This window comes from Puccinia triticina, chromosome 5A (assembly GCF_026914185.1).
Source record: "Puccinia triticina chromosome 5A, complete sequence".
Lineage (NCBI taxonomy): Eukaryota > Fungi > Basidiomycota > Pucciniomycetes > Pucciniales > Pucciniaceae > Puccinia > Puccinia triticina.
The window spans coordinates 4,849,903-4,870,553 of NC_070562.1; the positions used below are offsets into that span (position 1 = coordinate 4,849,903).

General features: G+C 47.1%; 2 protein-coding genes across 2 annotated transcripts; both read left to right on the top strand.

The window, feature by feature from the left end:
* Positions 1-5,685: 5,685 nt before the first annotated feature.
* PtA15_5A588 (uncharacterized protein) lies at positions 5,686-6,652 on the top strand (the record flags this gene model as incomplete). Its single annotated transcript, XM_053169365.1, has 3 exons — positions 5,686-5,856; positions 5,942-6,094; positions 6,167-6,652. The coding sequence occupies 3 exons, from the start codon at positions 5,686-5,688 to the stop codon at positions 6,650-6,652; spliced, it is 810 nt and encodes a 269-aa protein (XP_053020570.1).
* Positions 6,653-11,669: 5,017 nt separating this feature from the next.
* Positions 11,670-17,851, top strand: PtA15_5A589 (uncharacterized protein; the record flags this gene model as incomplete). Its single annotated transcript, XM_053169366.1, has 15 exons — positions 11,670-12,209; positions 12,298-13,250; positions 13,335-13,687; positions 13,754-13,991; positions 14,083-14,229; positions 14,289-14,629; positions 14,700-14,778; positions 14,835-14,893; positions 14,960-15,039; positions 15,113-15,395; positions 15,495-15,559; positions 15,636-15,929; positions 16,006-16,090; positions 16,150-17,018; positions 17,108-17,851. The coding sequence occupies 15 exons, from the start codon at positions 11,670-11,672 to the stop codon at positions 17,849-17,851; spliced, it is 5,130 nt and encodes a 1,709-aa protein (XP_053020571.1).
* Positions 17,852-20,651: the final 2,800 nt, after the last annotated feature.

The following is a 20,651-nucleotide window of genomic DNA, read 5'->3' on the forward strand; positions in this document are numbered from 1 at the left end:
CTTCGGCGGCCCTGCAAGAGGACATGCGGGGATATGTTGTAGCAAGTGGTGGTGTGGCTCAGGTTCGGTGGTGTCCAGACTCCACTCCATCATGAATGAGTCTGGGTCCTTGCAGTCTTGTAGAGCCGTCAAGTCAGAGTGAAAGTCCGAAACGCTATTAAAAGACTGCGGATCGGTGCCGGCGAAGATCTCGAATATATTTATCTGTTAAATCTATGCGATTCAAGCCATCGGTCCACATAGCCCTGTCATCTTGGCAGTTTGAACCGTCGGCTCCCGTTTATCTACAACTTTGAAACACTCGTCAAATACCCTTCCTGCGTTTCACGAACAAGCTTCTTGGTTCAGGATTGTAAAAAATGTGCGAACACAAACTGTCAACATTTCGTTGCGTGTGGTGTCGGCGGAGGTGATCACAGGACCGCGCCTTCCCTCGTTTTGGCTCTGTTCTGTCTCTAGAGTCGGCACTCGGCAAGGAGCTTATCATCTTGCCCTTGAGAGTCTATCCCCGTTCAACACATCCGCATTCGCGGGTCAGAAAGAAAAGGCATGGATGGCAAGGTGTCGAGTGTCAAAGTTGCGCAGTGATATGAGCAAGCAAGCCTGCTGCTCCTTAGTTTCATAATGGCGGTAGTTCGAGCATCTTTTCTCGGATGTTCACGCCGAATCACGGCGAGGTTCAGAAGGAAACCCTGCCGGTTAAATTAAGGACCACCACTCCTTCGGCTTCCCCGCTCTTCCGTCGTGCAGTCCCATGTGATATGAGATCTCAAGCGGCAGCCGGCTTCTTACCGTGCCACGTTATTTCTGTCTGGAGAATCTGCCAGAAAAAAACAGAGCCGAGACAGAAGATAGCCAGAAAAGCGGCGACCATCGGAGTGAAATGGACGATCAACGGATGGCTCGATGATTATGATGATCCGACGGGCGGCCGTCGGTCCGAGGATCACCATTCGATCATGGGCCCGCTTCATCTTGACGTTACAATGCTATCAGCAACATCCGAAATGAAGCGCTCGGCACGCCGTTGGAGATGTCAAATACTGGTGATCTACAGCGATAAACTTACGATTGACGTCCATCTCTTCTTTACAAACGCATCGGCAAGAGGGTATCGATGTTTATGTCCCCGTGTCTAATAAGTGGCGGGGCAGTGGGCACTCAATTCACTGGTCATTTCGGGAATCCCGGGCCCAATTAACATGCAGCCGCCCCACCGGTGGAGTCCTCCCCCTGGCCTTGAAGCCTGGCAAACACCCATGTCTCAATTCATTGAGGAAGGGCACTGATGATGATGATGAAGGTATGATTTCTTGTTTTCCAATCTTTGACCTCTGTTTGTCCATAACTTCATCTCATCGGCCATCGCCGGGGAAGTCCTGATGGGAAACGTGGATTGATTTTTTTAGCAGCTCATCAGGATGCTCGATCAAGAGAGACGGAGCGGGCTAGTCTCCTGAAGTGTGTCTATACCATTAACCTGCTCAGCCTATCCGTAAAAAATATCCTTGTGGGTACATACTCTTCGGCAAAGGTTTCTTGCAACACTTGAGAGAGAAGGCCGAGCCCCTTGGTGTTGTTGATCTGCATCAGCAGCAGCTGCACCGGCACATAGCAGATAGCTGCCTTCCATATGCATCTTCCCTCTCTCCTATCTGTTATGACAGCTTATGACCCTTTTGTAGATGTTGAGCATCTCTCCTCCTGCTTCCTCCGGCCTTACATACTCTATAATTAGGATCAGGCCGATTTCGATTGTTGTTTCTCTCCTGATCATTGTCCTCGTCGATTGCCCGTACAGTAGGGAACTTGCCAAAAAGAAATGTCGAACTTCTGTTGTGGCGATTTTTCAACCGGTCTGAAGTTCTGGTGTGCATTTGACTGGTTTCATGTCCTCCTTTCCTTTTATGTATAAAAACATGTAAAAATGTCGGATGATTTCGGCATCCCAAGGAATTCTTCGGGTGCCCAAGCTAATAATTAGCAAGCATTAAAGAGTGCGCTCGTTAGCCTTATCTTGGACGGTGGGAATGGATAGGCAAGTCTTGTGCAGGCCAGCCGCATGTCGCGCGTGCAGACAAAAACTTGGATCAACCTAACGCAATGGATGGATGGATGGCTGGACTTGAAACCGATGCTTCGAGGTGTACAATCTTGTAGATAAATATGCAACAGTGCACAGTACTTATGATTGAGTTTGGGTTGACAAAGTTTCCCACTGTTCCCAACTTTTGATTGGAACTCCTCCGGTCCATCCACTCGGGAACCGATCCGCCGGCCTGATGATAATTGGATGGGTCAGAATCATTCGGCGTTAATCACCCGGCAACGGCGGCCGCCCCATGCGATGCCGAAGGAGAGGAACAGCATTCCTACACATTAGATGCATATCGTCGTAACGCAACACAAGCTTCTCAAGCTACATACTATTAGACTCGTGTACAAAGTCACTTTTTTTTGTTCAATCACCTGACAATCACATGAAAGGCCCTTTTTTCTGTTACACAAACATGTCGCTCTTTTTTCGGGGGGCTTGGATAAGAAATGCACACCCAGTCCCCACCCATCACCAGTTCATTCCGGGCTCTGATCCTGCTTTTCTCCAAGCTTTGGTGGCTGGAATGTCATGGGAGGTGATTGGTGAGTTTGATCACTCTGTAGGACTTTTGCTCGTTCACATAAATTTACATACATATCCACGGCCATCGGCCGCCCCTCCCCCTGATCGGCGAGCAGAACCACCAGCGCAAGAAAAACTTTTACTTAAATATGTGTGTAGCATAACCGGCCAGCCTGCTCCGAATAAATATCCCAACTCGGCCATACACTATCATCTCTGGACACTGCGCCTGAGCTTATCCGTACAATACTCCTCCTCGGAGCTGATTCTTCCTTCCAAGCGCGGGGGCCGTAGATATCCGATAGAAGCCTGTCAGAACAGTCAGTCCTCTCTCTCCGTCTCTTTAATCTTTCTTTTGTCTGTCTGTCAAGCGTCTAGCCACAACAAGCTGCCACCTCAAACTAAATATTAGACTCAGCTCGATTGACCAGCCAAAATACATACTCTTTTGGGTCTCCAGCAGCAAGCTCCGACACAACCCTGTACGAGTCGACAACAACAGCCTGGTTTTGTCCTCGACTCCAGACTCTGCCCTGCCTCCACACTGCTCCTCGCCTCCCTAACCCAGCCCCTCCCGCACTGTGATTACATATTTATCATCATCAGCATCAATCATCATAGTCGGGATTATTGCAGTACATACTTCTTATCTATATCACCATCATCAACCATTTCTTCCGCTGCCTCTCTCCCTCTCTTCAAACTCGCCACCCCTTCAACTCCTTCTGCATCCACACCCCTCAGCTCGACGGCGATCAGTGCTTGTGAGTTGTCAGATTTCAGCTCAATCATCATCTTTCCTCAACCCCGTGTCCCCGGCGATGGCCTCCGTTACTCTCTCTCCCTCTGCAACCTCTCTCTCTCCCTCTTTCTCTGCCTGGAGTTACACCCAGACAATTTGCCCTGTACTTCCGTTGGCCAGGTTGTCGGTTCTATCCATCTTGAGTCTCCTGATCTATCGACGCTTAACCGGTCGATCCGAGACGAGAGTTAATCTTGTCAAGCCTGAACCTGGTCCATAGTCTACGTACCGTACAGCTACGCAGGCTCAGTTGAGCCGATGATGCTCGACGGTATTTGCCAACTCCTTATACAACTTTGCTCTACTTCTCTAACCCGCCCAAAAAAAGACAGCAAAGTCATTCCCAAAAATAACCCTCTTTTTTCAAAAAAAAAAAAAAAGTTTATCGATCAACTCTCTCTTCTCCTGAGTCTTCGACTCTCCCTACGTGAGCAAGCCTACGTGGGCACCACTTTATATCACATCCACCTGAGACGGCCGCTTGAGGACTCAGGTTTGCGTAGCAGTGTAGCACGTATTCAATTATTCATATCAGAGATCCATAATACGTTACTTGAGTAGAGTCTACCACATCTGCCTGCTCGTCGATTGACCACGACTCCATCACGACTGGGACTGCTTTGATGCTACCGCAGTTGTCCTCAGTGAGTCTTGCTTTAGGATCCACTCAGATTATGTAGTTCGGACCACCATAACCACCTCCAACCTTACAAGCACTACCTGCAGGGTTGAGTGAACCCCTGCCACAATTCTTTCAACAGATCTCTTGCAGCCTGCTCTTGGTCCTCAACCTTCCGGCTCAACCAGATCCACACATCCACAAGATTTCTTTGTGCAACCAACCCTAAAAATCTTATACCCTCCACACCCAACTCCCGCGCGGTCATCCTGCCCAAAATCATCATCTCCAATTCCACAGTCACCGTACATAAGAAACAGCTAGAGATTATAATTTAAATAGGCCGTCGCTGCCGAGTCATCTTTCCCCCTTTGGACATCCTCCAAGCAGCTCTTGGGCCAAACTTGGATTGTTCTCTGTCAACTCTTCGCTCATCTGCGCTAGTCCTGCTCGCTCAATTTCCATTACATAGCATCCAAAAAAAAAAATTGAAGAAAAAAAACACCCTACAAGTCTACTTATCTGCATACACTGCCATAGAACATTGTTAAAGGGTGGTGCTACCGCTCGTTCCTTTTCTTCTCACCAACAGCGTTGCTGCACACTATCTTTTGTAATACATACGATCTCTCTACAAACTCCGTCCCCGAGCTACATAGTTTCCTTCTATCCTCCTTGGCCTGCACTTGGCCAGTCCACCACCCTCCAGAGTCACCCGAGCTTCACTACCAGCCATCCGCTCTCTCTCTCTCCCCTCCACCACCTCAGCTGATTTCATCTGGTCCGGGTCTAACAGCATTTCCTTTTTTTCTGTACCAATCCGGGCTCAGCAGACTCCAGCCAGCCCCACATCATCACCGCTTCTGCTGTTATTAAAGTCCTCAACTACGCCGCGGCCGAACTGGTGATTGCTAGTCCAGCCCGCTCATCCTCAAGCGTCCTCGTCCAATTCAGATATCCGACTGTGTGTACACACCCAACCCACCCACCCAGAACAGCACGCCCTCTCTGGTCCCAGTCCGCCGCAAACAACCACTCAACCCAGCTATCTTCGGTAAACCCGGCTGGAATCAGTCTGTACACACTAGGACCAGCGTGAGTTGATTTGAATCCGATGTCCTCAAAAGGCGCTCCATTCGTCCAACTAGACCCTCTGGCTCATCATCCCCCATCCGACATACATACACAATAATAACAAAAATAATATTTATATTCATTTAATTTCCTTCCCCCACCTTCTTCCCCTCCTCACCACCCTCCTCACCCTACGCTCGGATCTTGGCACCCCGTCCTATCTTGCCCTCTTGTTCTCTTTATCCTTTAGAGGCTGGCTTGACTGAGCCTTACAGCTATTTAAATATAAATACATACTTGTAATTCTCCGCAGACCCACATCCAAATACATAAATAAATATCTCCTCTGCCCTCAGCCTCCACCGTATCTCTCTCTCCCTTCTCGTTGATCGAAATACTCCCTGCTTTCCACCATCTCCCGCCCCCCTCACCTTCAGCCCCTACTTACATATTTCCCTCTGTGGTTATACTTCAAGTTTATCCTCGTAAATAGTTCTCTGACACCAAACTCTCCTCCACACCACCAAACAGCTCAGACCACCCCCTCTCCCAACAACCAAAATCCACAAAATGTCTTCAACCACCACCTCCAGCCGTGACCCTTACTACGGCTACGGTCCTATCTCGATGCTTTCCACCTCGATTGTGACCACCCTCTTCCCGCCCATGGTCACTAACCAGGACGAGCCTTACCCCGTCACTGAGACTGGCAAACGCATGCCCAAATTGGTCGACTTCATCGTTAGTCTTTTTTTCCTCTGCTGCTTCACAATCTGTAATCACGTTCTCTGACAACATGAAACAACATACTTCAATTTCCGCACAGGCCTATGCCTTGTATCGCACCCGTTTAAACGATGCCATCGTGCATTCGTCTTTACTGCTGTTAACCAGACTTAAGCAGCGTTACCCTTCCGCCCGAGGAACTCCCTCCAGCCCCCACCGTCTGTTCCTGTCAGCTCTGATGCTGGCATCAAAGGTATGCATTTATTTAATCATCTCGATAAAAGCCATGGTTTGGTGACTAATCGAGCTACCCCACTCCCCTTAGATGTCAATGGACGACACCTACTCTAACAAATCGTGGGTTATTGTCGGTCAAAACATGTTCAGTATCACCGAAGTCAACCGGATGGAGCGCGAACTGTTTGGTTTCCTGAATTCCAACTGCTACGTAACCAAGGAAGAGCTGAAGGAATGGTGCCACGAATGGTGTGGCCCTGTTGAAGAGGACGATACCGATGACTTCTATGAGATGCAGGAGCCCGTCCTTAACAGCGGTCCATCGATGGCTGCCTCAGAGCCCACTGGCTGCGACTCGAGCGATTCCAACAGCCCCATCTCCTGCTCGACTGCCACCACATCGTCTCCTTCGCCACGAACGCCCGAGGAAGGCAGTGAGGGCGAAGTCGAATCGCGCAACCGATGGAAGTCGATCGAGCAGCATCCCGTCAGCCTGATCCCCGCCTCCGCCAACACCAAACCTTCGGCACATGCTACCAGCACCATTCAACATATCCTCAATTCCCCGTACTGACTCAAAAAGCGACCTCACCAAGCATACTCTTCCCATCACATGCTGTAGCCTAATCCTCATCATCTTGTTTACTCTTGCTTCGCTTCCCCTCATCCCTTGGACCTTTCTTCATTGTTATATTTGATCTATATAAGAAATCCTCAACCTTTCTTGCTCCCCTTCCTCTTTCATGATGTTGTTTGTTTTGGTTATCCTATGAATTTGTTTGTGTGTGTTTAAGCTTGTATCACAATCTCTCCCGATGAAATACCACCCTCCTCTCAATTCCTGTTTTTTCGCCTGTTTTTATTGTTATCTTTCTTCTATCTAAACCTTGTTATGATACATAATCATCTTAAATCTACATCCTCCCCGTTTTTCCAATACCAGACCTCCCCTAACTGATCTAATTCTCTTTTTCTCCATTTTCTTATCCTACTTCAAAAACACCATTTATAAACACAAGCAAAAAAAATTGAACTGAACATTTGAACATTTGAATAAATCTTTATTGCGAAATGAATAACAACAAAAAGACAGTATGTTTAACCTTTGGCAAAATGCTCACATCGTACAATATCTCCAACATAAGCTGGACTCGATACAAAAGTGAGGCAGAACTTTCGCATAGGAGTGTCAGTTTCAAACCAACCTGCACAAAGCTGACAGTTTTAGAAATCAACTGTTGGTCAATTATTGACATGTCTTTAATTGTCTCATTACTCTTGATCTATGGAGAGTTGACTACTCTCTGTGAAAAGCATTTCAATTCTTCCGTCGATTACACATATCTACATATCTAGAGAGTCCTGCTGTCACCGCAGGAAGAGCTCGGTCAAGCAGGCGTCTCGCCAAACGTATGTTTTTTTGTCGTTTAGACGGCTAATTTCGTTTCTAACTTGGTGCGTGTACATAAATACTTTGACAAATTTGGAATATATTGATTGAGGAAAGATAAGCGAAGGAAAATGATCCCAGTTTCGAGCTATGTATACGCCATGAGACAGAAATAGAAACAAGGTTTTAGCCTTGATAATGATCTGATCTCTGCAGAACAAGCTTGAGTATGAGCGGAGGGAAAGGTGTTGAAAATTGCTTCGAGTCGAGCTGCGTTTTCGACTCATGTGGCGCAAGTTCTTGATCCTACTAATTAAGGCCTCTTCGACGGGGGCGAAGCTCGGTGTGCTTGCGGCGTGTCGTCGGCCGGCCCTCCTTCATGACATTAGTTGTCCACCGTATCGTTTGAGAAGAAGAACTTCAAAGGAGCTCTGCGGCAATGAAGAATATCTCGACACCATTTAGGGCGGTTTTCCTTCTCCAGCGGCAGGGCCTCGTCCTCGTCGATGGGACAGCACAGTCACGCCAGCCGTTTTCCACGAAGCTTCATGGTCATTTTCTGCTCATACGCGTGAGGCTCCTTTCCGACCAGTCTTATTTTCCTCGTTTAAATTTCCTTCTTGCCGCTTTCCCGGCTTGCCTGGTGTCATTACTCCACCACTTACATACGTTTAGTCGAGGGTGTGCTCTTCGTTTTTCTGTATGATTTGCTGATTTCTTTTTGTCCCTCTCATGCCTTGTGGCTCCACCTTGGGTAGGCATCTCCAACAAGTTTCAGATAGCCACGATCGTGAAAAGCTTCAACGGCCCTGCGGGGAAATAATGAACTTGCCAAATTTATCCTCCGCCGGCGCAGTGCGACAAGTGAGGACAAGTGTGGCCCCACTCGGCGAGACAATTTGTAAAATGCTTCAGACATTTGGAGTGTCCGCTCCTTTTTTACTTTTCTTCTTCATCGACATTACCGTCTCGAGCAAACACACTGTTACTTAGCACACTCACCCACTCACAACTCGCCACTTCAGTTTTCATCGTTGCGCCTCTCGAATTCACGGTTGTTGTGTTTTACGCAGCTGCTGTTAGTTTTTACGCACCTGAAATTCCCTTCGGTTTTGACTCTTATCACAATCCTCCTTTTCATTTCGAAATCTGACCCAAAAAATCCGAGCACACATCCTGAAGAACGCAATTGAAATTTTCAATTGGGTTTGTCTAAAGCTGACTGAAACTTTAGTGAATGCATCATGAAGATCAATCATGTGTTCATTGCTGGCTGGCTGTTTTTTGCACACCCCGCCCTCAGTGCATTTACTGCGACCACATCCGCCGGGAGAGCAAGCGCACGAGCTTCAAAAGGAGGCGCCACGGTTGAGGAAATTGAAGATCTCAGCAGAGAAGCAAATGTTTTATCGACCAATCCCCGCCTTGATTCACAGCAATCATTGCATCGTGCCAGTGAAAGCAATATTCCAGAAACTCCAACCACTGTTTCAGAACCCTTACCTACGCCATCTATGGCGATAGGAGCAAAAGATATAAAAGTGGATGAAAAGAAATCTCGCAAGATGGCCAAGTCCTATCAGAATGCTAGAACTGATTTTGCCGCAAAAGAAATCTTGAAGGTCTTCAAACAGGTTAAAAAACAACAGAAACCCAATTTATTTAATGAAAGCTCTCAATCAAGTCTCATTTCCCGTCTGAATATGTTTTACGCGCATATTTGGAAGAAATTCAGGGAATGGAGACTACGGAAAAAAATAGCATTGATTTTAAGAAAACAGCCAAGCTGGCTCCAGAGGTGGGCACAGAATGTGGCAATCTATCATGGAGTTGATTTCAGATCTGAAGAATCAGCATTGGACGTAAAGACACAAAGAGAACTAAAAAATGCAGCAAGTTTTATTCAAAAACATCAACCAGAATTGATGGCAACTTACAAAGAAAGTGATGCCTCCAAACTCTTGGAAAAAGCTCAAATCTACAACACTGGAGCAGTTGAAAATGATTCTGAATATATTGGACACTTTGAAATAGGAAGAAACAATTTATCAAATCAGCATCAACTTGATTCACAGCGTTCAAAAAAATCTCAAAAAATGGCTAAGTCTTATCAGAAAGAGAGAATCAAGTTTGCAGCTAAAGAAATCTTAGAGGCATTTAAAAAAGTTGAATATACAAGCCCACCAAGTTCCTTTTCCTTTCTCAATAAATTATTCCGCATCTGGAAGAAATTTACCATAGACAGGAGACTACGTAAAAAAATAGAATTTTTATTAGCAGAGCAGCCAAGCTGGCTCCAGATCTGGGCACAGGATGTGGCAATCTATCATGGGGTTGACTTTAGATCTGCAGGGTTAGATTTGAGTATCAATGCAGCAAAAAAACTGAAGAAGGCAGCAATGTTTATTCAAAAACACCAGCCAGAATTAATGGCAACTCATAAGGAAATTGATGGTTTCAAATATTTGGAAAAAGCTCAAATCTTAAACACTGGAGTAGCAAGAGAATAATAAAATTTCTAAAGAATACAATTAAATCAAAAGAAATAACAAAAAAAACTTTGGAATTATGAAGCCGACCTCAGCTTTCAAGTAGTAATCCTGATATCATACCCTCATAGAAACATGACAGACTTTTAATTTCATCAGAAAATGTGCTAATAGTAAAGGAATTCCCCATGATTTCTAGGAAAAATACTAGAGGCCAAGGCAGCTGCGCCGCTGCAGGGCCATGTTATGTACTGCAAATCCACAATCCCCCCAGCCTGCTCTGCCGCGGCTTGCTTGTTCCCCTCCCCCAGGCGTCCTCTGCCGCTATACTTCCAGCGTGCGGTTTGTCTTCAACCCCCTCCGCTGTTGCACTCGCACAGTTTGAGGGGCTCTACTTGGTGGCCCCCCTTTGAATAATGCCTTCAATGCGGCGCGCCGGGAGCCATCCACCCACTATTTTAAGCCCTGCTAGACAGAGTTCAAATGTCACTAACCACATCTTGAGTACCAATAGGGACCAGGACTGGCCGTAGCCAACAACCCTGGTTGCGGATTTAATAGGATATCACAAAAAGATTGACGGTCATGCACAAGTACAAGAATTCATTATATTGAACTTCTGGTGCAGTCCTGCAAGCTCTACAAGTGCTGGTGGAGCAGACTTGGAGCAGCGCTGGAGCAGCTCTGGAGCAGAAACCAAAGCTGCATCATGTCACTTGCCATCAAGTGACTATATTTTTTCCTGGTGCAAGAGTGTCCATCACATCATGATCAGTGACAGTCATTCAGATATGGACTTTGAAAGGGGAATTCCAAGGCTGAGGGAGTTTGAGCATAGTTTGGGTGTTGTGGTGTGCTACCACTCATCATATGCTTTCAGTATGATATTTTTTGTTTCAAAAAGGCCTTGTAGACACAACACTACCACACTTGACTAAAAAACAATTTTTGGTATGACTCCCACACAGAGATGGCCATGGGTACTGGCTCTATGTGCGGGTGCCCGCCTGGCAGGTGTAGGTGTTGAGCATTGCCAGGAATAAATGAGTGGGTACCCAGGCAGGGAGTGTACCCACCTATCTGACTGGGCCATATGTAATTGATAAGGATGCATATGGATTAGCGTGCTTGTGTAAGAGATGTTGCTTAGAGATGGCAAACAGGTACCTGTCTGATTTCAATAAAACCGCTTCTTGAGTGCTTGTGATCAAATAAATTCAATATGTAACAATTCCATGTGATGAAGAACTACTTGAACTTGAGTATGACACTCAGCTAACTGCATGGTAAGGCACACATACAAGTGCAGATGGCAAATAGCTCACAGGAGGTACCTGCCAGGAGGTACCTGTGGGCTATTTGCCAAAACTCAATTTTTGCGGGGAAATGCTGTCCCAGGGGCTGCAGATCTGGTTCTGCAGGGTCTGCAGATCTGGTTCTGCAGGGTCTGCAGATCTCGACGGGAAGTCCTCCAGTCCTCCATTCATCTCATGAAGTTCTTGTGGAATTCCTCTTCTTGGCCCCCTTTGAGAAACCACGAGGGGCTCTTCGCGCCGACGCGGTGGGCTTGCACGCAGTCGCATGCTTGGCTGATTCCCCCTTGATCGTCTCCTCAGAACTCACCCTCAGTCTTCTACATACACACATCCTCAATCATCCAATCTTTTTCTCTGTCGCTCCCATAACTGAGCTTCCTTATCGATCTGCAGAAGATGGTGCGGTCTGCTTCCGATAATGGCGATACGCCTGAGCCGCCCATAACGCGAAGTCTGAGGTCAAGACAGGTACCCATCGTGACTGAAATTCCGGACAGTGGCGACGACTCTTCTAGCAATCTAACCGAGCAAGCTTCGCCCGATCCATTGGAACTTTCGAATGGGAGTGCTAGCTCAGATGATCAAGCAGGGAAGAAGCGACGGAAACTCAGAAGTGGCGACAAAAACCTGGGCGGCCGCAACCACGAAAACGTCCGTAGGAGCACCCGCGATGCGCGAAATCGAACCAAATATGACTTTTCGACGGGTATTGAGGACGATGAAGGTGATTCATTCGCACCCGAGGAAGATGCCTCGGCAAAGACAAAAAGAACAGGTCGACGCAGTCGCAGAGCAGTGGAATCCAGTGGCGGTTCTGACGAGGATGATTTACTGGAATTGTCTCGCGAAAATGCATCCAGTCGTCGTTCTCGACAGGTTACAAGCGCCCACGCCAACACCAACACTTCCGAGAGGGCATGCGATGAGCATCAAGCAGTAAGCCAAGCTCTAGAGTTCACTTTTTTTCGTCTATGATCATATCAAATAATCCATAATTTTTGACGTTATTGCCTCTAATTTGCAGACATGTTCCAGATGCTCTGAGAAATATGAACCTAACCTTGTGCAACTTTGGATCCGAGCCAATAAGAATCGTAAGGGGAAGCCGAGGGCCGGCAGCTTGCTAGATCGTTTCCAAACTCTTGATGATGTTTACAGGCAAGGTTGTTGGTTAGAATGTTCAGGTTGCACCAGTGCATATCATTTTGGATGTTTACCGGCCGATATGAAGAAAGATATTACCACCCAGCACCGAAAAGAGCGACTAGAACTCATTCGACAAAGAGATGCTCGGGATCCTAAAACGGACGAAAAGGAAGTCGAGATTCCACCCGATAAAAGAGAACAACAACCTGATATCAAGTTATCCCTTAAATGCCCCGCATGCATCAAGCCATACGGCTCTCAATGTATGATATGTGGTCAAAATCACTCTACTGGCGACGTCACGCAGGATGAGGTTAAAGCGGCTCCAGCCATCGAAGCTCAAGAAAAGACTCGCAAGGAAACTCCTGTGGGAGGAGTCGACGGCAAATCGCAAGTTGGGGGTCCCGAGGAAACGGTCACCTCGAAGCCATCGAAAGAACCTATAATATTCAGATGCACGAGTTGTAAACGGGCCGCCCATTATACTTGCTTACCTGCGGTTGGGGACGACTATCCGACAGAGTTGGAAGATATTGCAGAATACTGGCAGACCGATTGGACCTGTGCTGAATGCGATGAATTGGCCGATATTTCCGTCGAGATCATCCTTGCCTGGAGGAAGCCGGTACCCAAAGCGCTCGATCCTGTCAAGGACTCGCAGTCTGGAAATCGAGAGTTAACCGGATCATTGCACGACAAACCAAAAGGCAGATCCAAGGACTCTAAAACTCGTCAGATCCTTCCCAACCCCAAAGATCCATTCGAACAAGCCGAGTACTTGTGCAAGTATGAAACCTTTAGCTTTACCGATTGCTCTTGGGTTACGCACTCGTAAGCAACCTTCACAGGATTTTCAAAACACTCAGCTTCCTTCGGTGATGTCCTAACTCAACAGCCGCTTTTCGTCTTTTTCAGGTACCTTGTCGCCAAGCATCCGGCTAAATTACGCAACTTTTTAAGCAAGGGTCCCGCCTTAGATCTAAAACAGTTTTCCGGCGGTGATCATGACGACTCGGACGACTCTGACTCCAATGCTGACTCTGAACAGGATGATGATGGCTTGCCATTCAATTTGGACCCGGATCAAGACGCCCAGCTGAAAATACCCAAGGCTTGGCTCACACCTGAAAGGGTTTTGTCGATCGAATTTGAAGATGAGCTTCTGATTGAAGATGTCAAAGAGGCCGATATTCCGGAGACACCAGAGGAGATGTACGAAATGATGGACCGAGCTTACATCAAATGGGAAGAGCAATCTTACGCTGATGGTAATTTATTTTTTCCCCGCTATCCCTGGTCACACAGGACTGTAGCTGATTTATTTTTCCTTATAGCCACCTGGTCTGAGAAGACACCCAAAGACTCGCCGTATTTTCCAGCGTTCATGTCAGCTTTGGAGAGGTTTATGCAGTTCCGAAAATTTGTTGTTCCTACCGTCAAGAATTCAACAGAGTTGGCCAAATTGGACGCGCCCCGTAGGGAAAGCTCTTTTTCCGCGCTTGAAAAACAACCGGATTTCATTCCCAACCAACTGATGGGATTCCAGTTGGAAGGAGTTAACTTCTGCTATTTGTGAGTCCAAAATTGAAATGGCCTTTCGTGTCAAATAACTCACTGACGTATCTATCATCTCATTTTTTTATTTTTTTATTTGGGGATAAAGCAACTGGCACCGACAACATCCCACAATTTTGGCTGATGAAATGGGTCTGGGCAAAACAGTGCAAATATGCTCGCTGATTGCCGTCCTAAAGAACAAAGAACGACGCATGCCATTTCTAATTGTAGTACCGAACAGTACGCTTGGAAAGTAAGTCGATTTCCGATTCCATTATTAAGCCTTTCCGCTAATGATGTACTATTTTTCAGCTGGTCTCGTGAATGTGCCAAGTGGATCCCAGATGTAAAGTGTGTCTCACTTCCTGGAGATTCTGATTCTTGCGAGGTTGTGCAGAATTGGGAGCTATTCAAAACTTCAGGGAAGTCCAAACGACAGCTGGCGGCCCCCGTCGTACTAGCAACGTATCAATCCGCAGAGAAGAATGCACACCTGCTCCGTGAGATTCAACGCTGGGAGGTCGTCATCGTCGATGAAGGCCAACGTCTGAAATCTGGTCCGAAGGGCGGCTTATTTCGGGCTCTGAGTAGCCTGCAAGTTGGACACCGAATTTTGATGTCTGGCACGCCGCTTAACAACAACTTACGAGAACGTATGTGCACAAGAAAAAACCCTGATATTTTGTTACCCATAGTGACTGATTGTATCTTCCTTTTATTCAGTTTTCAACTTGCTGTCGTTCTTAAACCCGCAGAAGTATCCGCCGGATGTGATCGATGAAATGGAGCTGCGATATTCCGCGTGAGCTCGATGTCTTCCAGCGTCGTGACCGCTACTAACTTTCGAATGGTTTTCAGCTTAACTCCGGTACTCATCGACGAGCTCAGAGGGACCATCAGACCTTACATGCTTAGAAGTGAGGGCTTCACTTAAGTCGAGATCTTGCGCATTCTACTAACAGATTGGGTTGCAATCTTTGCAGGGACGAAGGAAACAGTCTTGGATCTTCCTCCTTTGACGGAAATCATTGTTCCACTCACCATGAGGCCGTTACAGAAACAGGTGATGACTTAGTCTTACTTCCCTCAAAAACAATCTTTCCATTTTAACCGTCTTGCACCCTTTGTGTTTCTAGGTTTACCGAGGTCTTCTCTCAAGGAATGCCAATCTTATTACCTCGATATATTCTAAAGGTTCAAAACAAAAGAAGACCCGAGCGGGCTTCCAAAACTTGTTGATGCAGCTGAGGAAAACGCTGGCACACCCATATCTCTACGATCGAGAAATCGAACCCGACAATGTCACCGATGCACAAGTCCAGGAAAACTTGGTCGAGGCTTCAGCTAAATTAATTTTCTTGCGAAAATTCTTGCCAAAGCTTTTGGCCCGTGGTCATCGGTTGTTGATCTTTTCACAATGTGAGTTATGCTTGGTTGCAATCGAACTTTTCGGTCGCCATACTTCTTATACAAGTATTGTGGATGTTGATCCCTAGGGTATTTCGTTGATCTTTGTAGTCACCATGTTTTTGGACGTCATGGAAAGATTTCTTGATGGTGAAAAAATGGATTACTTACGTCTGGTCCGTCACTTGGAGTTTTTTTTCTTCTCTGTAATGTTTTGCTGTTTCAGCTTTGCTCAATTCCAGATTTCTTTAGGACGGTAACACATCTCAATTAGACAGACAGACTCGCATAGATCATTTCAATCGCAAGAACTCGAATTATAACATCTTCCTGCTATCAACCAAAGCAGGCGGAGCAGGTATCAATCTGGCTACTGCTGACGTGGTCATCGTTCTAGACCCAGATTGGAATCCACATAACGATTTACAAGCAATCAGTCGCGCTCACAGGTTCGGCCAAAAAAAGCCAGTCTCAGTCTTCAAGTTGATGGTCAAAGGCTCGGCGGAAGAGAAGATTGTCCAAACCGGCAAGAGAAAACTAGTGCTGGTATGTATTTCCATATATTGCATCTAATCTGACCCTGGGTCTACAATGTTCTAACTGATTCGCCCTTTTGCCACAGGATCACCTCGTAATCCAAAAAGCTTCAGAAGAAGAGATCGAGGCTACTGATGTTGCTAGCATTCTTCAATATGGTGCACAAGAGTGTCAGTTTGTAAATATATGCTCCACAGTCGGCTGCTTGACTGAAGTGTTTTTTATCTAGTGTTAACCGCGTCCGACGAAGCCCTTCAGAAAGACGTACGATATACCGATGAGGAGTTGGACGACTTGATACAACGAACTGCCGAAGGAGCCAAGTCGAAAGAGGTCGCTGATGGAGAATCCGCCAAACTTGACAAATCTTTCGCATTTGCAAGAGTTTGGGAAGGTCGAGAGAAGGGCTTGACAGAGCTCGATGTCGATGTAGCCGAGGATGAGAAAGATGCAAGTAACGCTCAAGATCAACGGTCGTTTTGGGACAGCATTTTGCAGGCCAACGAGGCAGAGAGAGCCAAAGAAAACCCAGAAGAGACCGGGACGGGTAGGGGACACCGCAGAAGGAAAGATGTGTCCTATAATATCTCACAACAGGACATCGACTCGCCCCAGAAGAAGGATCGGGGCGACGATGACATGAGTAGTCAAGGCGATGACAACTACGAACCGACAGCACTGAAAGAAGTAGACAGCGAGTCGAGTCAATCGGAAGGAGAGCAAGAAGTTCTTCCGGATCTTATGGAAATCACCGCCCCAGCACCGACGCGGGAGCAACTCGAGCAAAATCGGAGAGATGAAGAACGGATGAAGGCTGAAAGAAGAAGACGAAAGTGGGAGAGAAAGATCAGCGGGGTTCTTCTGCAGCCCGGCGTATCTATCGCTAGCGGTTCAGGGAGCTCTCAACCGATAGGCGGCCAAAATCAACTCAGCTGGGATTATGTTACCCAAACTTATCGCTCGAATGACGTGGGGAAAAAGTCATCACATGAGGTTCATAGTCGCCCTGCGAAAGTAAGTCGAGTCGGTTCAATCAAACTATCAGAACTCCAAGGCCTCAGCAATCAGGAATATCGAAGCAAGATGGACGAGCTCTGGGTAAGGGGTTTTCTTTTTTTTTTTTTTTTTGGTTTGTATCAGTGACGATTTCGGTAAGGATGTTGACGATCTGATCGACTCTACATCAGTTTTGGCTTACTTCAAAAGCCAAAGCGTTACAGAATCCGATGCTTGACTCTCTATTGGCTTCGGCCCGAAATCTAGGGCATGCGGAGCAGGTGGTGCGGATGAACGAGGCAAGACAGCTGGTTAAGCAACTGGTCTCCAACCGAAAAAGTCTCCCGCCGGTCCAACCGATTCCCGTGCCGACGGGCACCAGCCAACGAAACTCTGTCCAACCGATTCCCGTGCCGACGGGCACCAGCCAACGAAGCTCTTACGACTCGCTCTCAGCCCGCATGGCCATGATACAAGCATCGAGCCAGCAGATGACTGGCCTGCATCAGTCGGGCAATCCGGCAGACATGAGCCGCCGCTCCTCGTCCTCGTCCTCGTCGCACTACCGTCAATCCATTTACCATCCAGCTCAAAGTGCGATCAATCACCAACAACCATCCGGGCATCATTCCCCGCACTACCCAGCCGAGGTCCCGCCTGGACAGCGGGCCCCGAAAGGCGCAGTGGCTGGACATCATCATTCTAAGCCGGCTCTAAGCAGCCGCCCCTCCGGCTCGGGCTCCGCCCATATCCCGTCCCTCTCCACTGCTGCCAATCATAATGCAACGCTCCCTCCCCCGAAGTTCAGCCAGACCAACCCAGCCTCGATCAAACCTATGCTTACACAACAAAACGCTGGCTTATATTCCACTTTCACCCGCCCCCGCCCTTCAACTTCCTCCAAACGAAACCACAAGGGCGATGTTATTAACTGATGCCGGCAAGCTTTTTGGATGATATTTCTTGGGTCTCATGCTCAATCTTCGGGTGTGTTTGGTTGGAAGTATATCTGATCCTTGCTTGTCTCATCAGTCGACTATTATCTTGATACCTTTGCATTCTTGATCTTCCCTTAATTGCACATTGCCATTACTGGACAAGAACATGCAATCCCTTTTTTGTACACAAAGAGAAAAAAAAAAGTTTTGGGTTATGTTTGTTTTTAGTTTGGTTTATGCAGCCTTGTCACACTACAACATCCGAGTTTTACTACAAACTATCTCCATGCCAACAATGAAAAATGTCAGCTCCTGTCTCTTCGGTGACAAGGAGTTGATAGGGTTTTTGAGTTACGCTATAACGGCTTAGACAGCGGTTAGCGGAGAGTGGGCCGCACTATAGCTTAAAAAGCCAGTGGGAATAAACCTCACCTTGACGCTGAATAGCGGAGGGGCTAGCTCCCTTACAAGTGTAAGGGGACGCGGCGATTACTCAAGCCATGCGCCGTAGCTTTGGATAAGAAGAGGTTATTTTCTAGGTTACAGGTGTGATAACAATCACCTGTACCTAGAAATTACACAAGTAGAGGTCTAAAAAGCTGTGAAAGGAGGAAAATGTCAGTTGATTATTTAGAAACCCCACTCACTATAACTTGTAGTAAGGTGCACGGGTTTGTATGGTAATAATCTTGGGGGGAAGAATCTCTCCAGGGGAAAGACCCCCCCTTTTATATTACGGGGGTCAGCTCCCTCCTTTGAGTCAAGGTCCTGAGGGATCCTTAACTCCAAGGAGGTGAGTAGTCCACGGAATTCAGGTGAGGGATTTTCATAAATACTTCTGTAATCTCTCAGTTTGTGTGTAAATTGTTCTTAATGTGGATAAATACATAGAGAGATAAGATTATCTCTCTCTGTATGAAAAAATAAGTAATCAATGTGAAACAAGGTTAATTGCATACTTAAAAAGTGTGAAATATTATGGTTTAATCCATAATAAATGTACATAGAAATAAAAGGTACAATATTAACGTAAAGACAGGGAATTGAACTCATGACTTCATGTACATGAGTTAATTACTAACACTGCGGGCATCTCAATGTTGCTGCGGGCTGCAGCAACATCATGACGCTGCACAATATTTTCATTTGTCAGTTGCAGCAACAACTGCACAAGCCCGCAAACCACCCTGATGGCCGGCGCAGGGCTGGACATTGGCGGAGTATTTAGGTACATAGTACATATACACCCCTTGATGGCCAGTACAAACGGGCCATCGAGAGGATACACACTCCCCTCAATGGTCGGCACCGACTATCAAGGAGTACACACTCCCCTCAATGGTCGACACCAACTATCGAGGAGTACACACTCCCCTTGATGGTCAGCACCGACTATCAAGAGGAGTACACACTCCCCTCAATGATCAGCACCAATGGCGACTGGTCCAGTGGTCATTGAGAGGAGTACACAATACTCCCCTTGATAGTTGGCACCGACTGGTCATTGCGAGGAGTACACACTCCCCTCAACGGCCAGGCGCTACCAGTCATCAAGGAGTCCACACTCCCCTTGACGGCCAGGTGCTACTGGTCATTGAGAGGAGTCCAAACTCCCTTCAATGGCTGGCCAGCACAGACTGGTCCGCACCTCCTCCGACGCCTGGCACAAATGACCAGCCCCATTGAGGGATCGTGTGCAGTGATTCCCTTGATGACCGGTCAGCACCGGCCATTGAGCTGACCAGTCAACAAGAGCACACCATGAGCCCTCAATGAGTGGTGCTCATCAAGAGGAGTACTTTTCCCCCAGACAGCGGTCAGCACCGGTGATTGAGGGGAGTGTGTATGTATGTATCATTCCTCTGGATGACCGGTCAACACCGGCCAGGGTAGTGTGTACACACTCACTCAACCAACGACCGGTCTGTTTTTAGGCGGGAAAGATTTGGGGGTGACACAGGGCCACTGGCAGCGAAATGTTGCTGCAGCCAAATGTTGCCCGGGGTTTGAATCCCCACTGAGTCGTCAGATGTTGCTGCAGCCGCAGCAACAACGAGATGTCCGCAGTGTAATGAAGTCTTTAACCATTAGGTTATAAGAAATGTACTTTCCAATTGTAGACACATGGACTTAGTGTCTCAGTGTCTGACAAAAAATGTATGTGTGTGGGTCAATTAAGGCTATTGTTCTTGACAGCTTTTGTTAGCTTGTGTTTGGGATCTGATCCTCAAGGAGAGAAATAACCTGGAATGAACAGTAATCACCTCAAATTTCAAGTTGTCCAAATGTCAGAGGCCCTGTTTGGATGCATCATAACTGTACAACAGGAAAATAAAATAGTCATTTGATGACAAGTGACATCACACCAGCTCCAGCCAGCTACCCACCATCTATCCAATATCTATCCACTATCTACCCCAATCTCCCAACCATCTCCTCAACTTCCAAAATTTACCAAGGAGGTCCTATTCAGTTTTTGATGAGCCCAACTGATCCTCAGTTCTGTCCAGCTGATACTCAGCTTTGGTACCCAGCTCATACTCAGATTTTTTGCCCAGCTCATACTCAGCTTTTTCACACAGCTCACTCTCAGAAGTGGACCAGTACTTTCCCAGGTGATGCTCAGCTTTGTACTAGTCCTGGCGCAGCTGATGCTCAGCTTTTTACCAGTCCTTGCTCAGCCTTTTCCTAGTCCTGTCCCAGCTGATGCTCAGCTTTGACCCAGTCCTGGGACAGCTGGCCATCTGATGCTCAGCTTGCTGAGTACCAGCTGAGCCAGGCCAGGGACAAAGATGGG